The 4,083-nt window shown below is 34.7% G+C and overlaps 1 protein-coding gene across 2 annotated transcripts in view; it reads left to right on the forward strand.

Moving 5' to 3' along the window:
- Window positions 1-268: 268 nt before the first annotated feature.
- Window positions 269-4,083, forward strand: part of LOC110104302 (triosephosphate isomerase, chloroplastic) — a 25,260-nt gene continuing 21,445 nt past the window's right edge. The window contains exon 1 of one of the 2 annotated variants that reach the window (XM_028700786.1): window positions 269-521. In XM_028700786.1, the coding sequence (XP_028556619.1) occupies window positions 360-521 (162 nt within the window). In that variant the 5' untranslated portion in view covers window positions 269-359. The remainder of the gene's footprint in view (window positions 522-4,083) is intronic. The other variant, XM_020833344.2, reaches the window with a different exon arrangement.

The following is a 4,083-nucleotide window of genomic DNA, read 5'->3' on the forward strand; positions in this document are numbered from 1 at the left end:
TGTGAATGAAATATGAGTGCCATATTTGATATTAAATAATAAAAGTTGATATGTATGTAATATTAACATTTTAAGTATTAGATATTTAAATATAGTAGTATAAAATGATACTTATGTTAAGAAAGAAAAAAAAAAGATATATATGTAGATCCCACTATTATAAAATGTTATATCTATAGGGTTTCATATGCAAAAAAACTTAAAAACTCAAGCGAAAAGGAGCAGATGTTGTAGCATTCCTAGGATTTTTGTTTATGGGTTGGTGGCACCGATCTCGTTATCCATATCTTTGCTCTGAATAGCTCTTCTGATTACGAGCTGCGAAGGAGCAACAAGATAGAAGAACGACAACGATTTCAATGGCGTCAGCACCCGGAAAGCTCGCATACCCCCAGTTCTCCGGGCTGCGGCGCACGTGTGCCTGCGTCTCCAACACTCACCCCCTCTTTTTGCGCCGTGCCGACGCCGCAGCTTCCCGAAGATCTTTCGGCGGAATCTTCGCTATGGCCGGAACTGGCAAGGTGTTCAGATTCTTATTCTTATTTCTAATCCGTTTCTCCAGGTTTCATGGTGGCTGAGTTGATAGGAGCTCAGCCTCAACGCGAATTTCGCTTTAGATGCCTTCGAAGATTACGATCTAGTGTTTTCTTCTATAGGAATAATGCATCCATGCAATGCCATGATTGAATGCAATATTGTGGCACTATTTGTCCTGTGAAATTATTTTTGGCCGAATCAACTACTTGGCGGACTCTAAACTGATCTATCGTTGAGATTTGGAACCAAATAAACAGAGTGATCTCACAGGGCAACTTTTATGCCATTTCCGTTTGTAAATGCGTTGAAATAAAATCAATTTAGCCAGTTTCGGCAAGAATAGGTGTTTGCATGACCTCTTATTCTCAAATTATAATAATTCGTTGCAGGTTTCCTTATATGGGATGCGGGAAAGCGGCTCATATAATTTTTGGGAAAGCTGGGCAATGTTATCTAGATTCTAAATTCCGTTATTTTCCAAAAATGTACTAGACTTTTAATAGATTGGTCCTATTTCGTTCAAAATAGGTTTTATTAAATCTGGTTTTGATAAAAATCTAATTCTTAATTCCTATCAAATCCTCGGGCTGTTTGTTTGTTTGGGAGAATTTGTGATTTAAGGAGATTTGGATATTTTTATGGATTACTGTGAGTAGCATATCACTAACAAGCTATATAATTATTCTTATAACCATAATTCAGAACATAACAAGGGCAATTACATGGCCATTGAATGAACCATTAAAGCTATCACAAAATTATGATAGGCAGCAACAGTGACATGATAGAGACTACATCCTCTAGTTCCTCTTATGGTTGACCCGATCTTGATGGCTTCTATATGGCTGCTTGTATGGTTCAAACCTGAAACCCTCTTCCAATGAGCGGACATATTGGTTGCAAGGATCCCATAAAGCCATTTATGTTGGAGTGATGTTTTGCCCATGAATTGTAGGCTCTTGGTTCTGCCCCGGAAAGACAAGATGGTATTATACCTATGAGAAATTGTGAGTAAGTGCATAACATTGCAAACAATTAGTTTTAATTTGTTCTAAAGTGTAAAGTAATTATAAACATTAGTAAGTAAAAAAAAAAAATTTCATTCTATAAAACCATGCTCATTTCTTGTCTTCAATTTGTTTCTTGTAACCTTCTTCTTATTGTGCAGCAATCACCTTGAATTGTGAGGATTTTGGTGTCCTTGAAGTTGTTTACAATGACGTGGTTTAATAATTAAGATAGTAATTACATATGCTATAATTTTATCTAATTATATATGAATAACTTACATTCATGGCTTAAGTAAATGTTGTGATTGTATGACATAATGTCTCACCATGAAATGGCTCTCTATTCGTTGCTTCTAAGTCTAGGCATTCATCATATATCTTTACTTCTCCCTTTTCTCGATCACATATCATCTTTAATTGCGACATATTGAAGTATACATTATCATTTTGATATTAGCCTATGAAATTATACAAGCAATGATAATATTTTCTCGGATTTGCAATTGAAATTGTCACTTAAGTGGTAACATTTAAAATCTTTCCTTCCATATGTTGTCCTAACAAAATTTTTTACTGAACATGATGATTGCATTTCATTACCTACACATGTTCCTTTTATTAATCCCCTTAATTGATAATGACAACCCTAAAAAGTATGAGGAGCTTGTGTTTTTTGAATAACCCGAGTCTAGTTAAAGTAATAGCTAAGTGGTACTCTAAAACCTCCCTACTCAATAACCTATTGCATCACTTACAATTAACTGTTGAGCTTTCCCATTTCAGTGCCTTATATGGAAATTGTTTTTCAAATTAAATTTTGGCCATGATATTTTGTTATGTGAACCCCTTTTCATTACAAGAAGGATTTTGATGTTGTTAGTGAGCAATAATAGGTGGATTCGTTCTGTCATTGGTTCTAATAGTGTCATAGAAAATGACAACGTATTATTGTATGCTTCGAGTTGAGAAGTATTATCTAACAATTAAATCAAAATTTTCCATTGAAGCATAGGTAGAAATGCTTGTTCCGTTGGATATGGGAGTTGCATGGAACATTGTCGGGCAGCCCTAAATATTATGTTGATCATGATTGAAACGGCAGCTTACAGTTACTAAGAGTGCTGGAAAAACTCAAAGAAATGATGATAATCATGGCCTGAGGTACGCCCTATAGAAAGACCTCCAATTGCACAACAACAAACGTTTTTTTATTCTCGGATAGTAGAATCCTACTCAATAATAAATCTCTAAGATGAATAAAATAAACAAATGACAAACAAAAACAAATATATGATTGAGCTGAATGGCCCATAAGCACATCATTCATATACCATTGGACAAAATAAGTTCGAGTGTATATTGCTCTAGGAGGTGAGATAGTCCTTCAATTAACTTCAAACCTTGAAAAAAATCAAAGGCTTCCTCGTCGCACTTTCTAAAAGATAGCACACAACAGGAGGCGATATGTGCCGAATGAAACTGTTCATATCTTCACATGAACATGCATGCTCATTTAGGATAAACATAACAAGTACTGAGTAGCATTCCAGTGTTCATAACATTACAAGAAATTTTGATGTCTAAAATACAGATGCAAAGTGTACTATGTAACATATCACTTAGGCAAATGATTTGCCAATAAATACACCTAAGTAGTCAAAGAAAAAAAGAACAAACTATAATCACATGCATGAGAAAACTTAGCATCCCAAGCATAAACAAATCTACCATCACCTACGTATTATTAGAATTAGGCTACCACACGGGTATGAACGATAATATTCTTCCTTTAACTCCACACATCTGCTAAAGCAGCTACATTGCCACTTATGCCATGGCACATGCCAGGATAATGTAGTAGCTCTTCTTTTCACGTACCTTTTTTACTTTATGCAGTAGAAGTTTCTTTTATTCTCTTTCCTGTAGCGAACAAAAAAGCTATTTCTGATGTGCTGTGATCTGCCATATTCGAGTAAACTTTTTGCTACTTTGTCTAGATGAAATTAATATTATCTATTAGTTATGGTAAGCTGGTATGGTCATTATTAACAAGCATCTGTATTTAGAAGAATGAAAAGGTCAAGACCAACATATTGATATTCATTACCAAGAAAGGAGGAAAAAAAAAATTAAGAGAATGTATAAATTTATATCTCAATTCATCAATGGTTTCTGCTGTGGAAATGAGTTTGTCTTAGCCAATCTTATTCGAGAACTAAAGTTGAAGTTGTTATATTCAAGATGTATCCATTTGACATCCTTTATCAATCACCAATTATCCTGATATCTGCTACACCCTCTACGTAGGCTTAGCTTTATGTTTTGGATCCAATAATATCCACAGGCAACTCCAAAACCTTTCCAACAAAAAAGGTCAACTAACAAGAGAAAATAGGAGTGAGATGGAGGATTTAGGGTGATGCGGACATCGGTACGAAGATTTGGCGCATCTATCACAGGAGGTGTCGTAAATCAACGGCTATAATTTAAATCTTCAATTATGAGTTATTTTTCTGAATTTTAGTTCTTATTTGAT

Source organism: Dendrobium catenatum, unplaced genomic scaffold, assembly GCF_001605985.2.
Source record: "Dendrobium catenatum unplaced genomic scaffold, ASM160598v2 fragScaff_scaffold_1593, whole genome shotgun sequence".
NCBI classification, from domain to species: Eukaryota; Viridiplantae; Streptophyta; class Magnoliopsida; order Asparagales; family Orchidaceae; genus Dendrobium; species Dendrobium catenatum.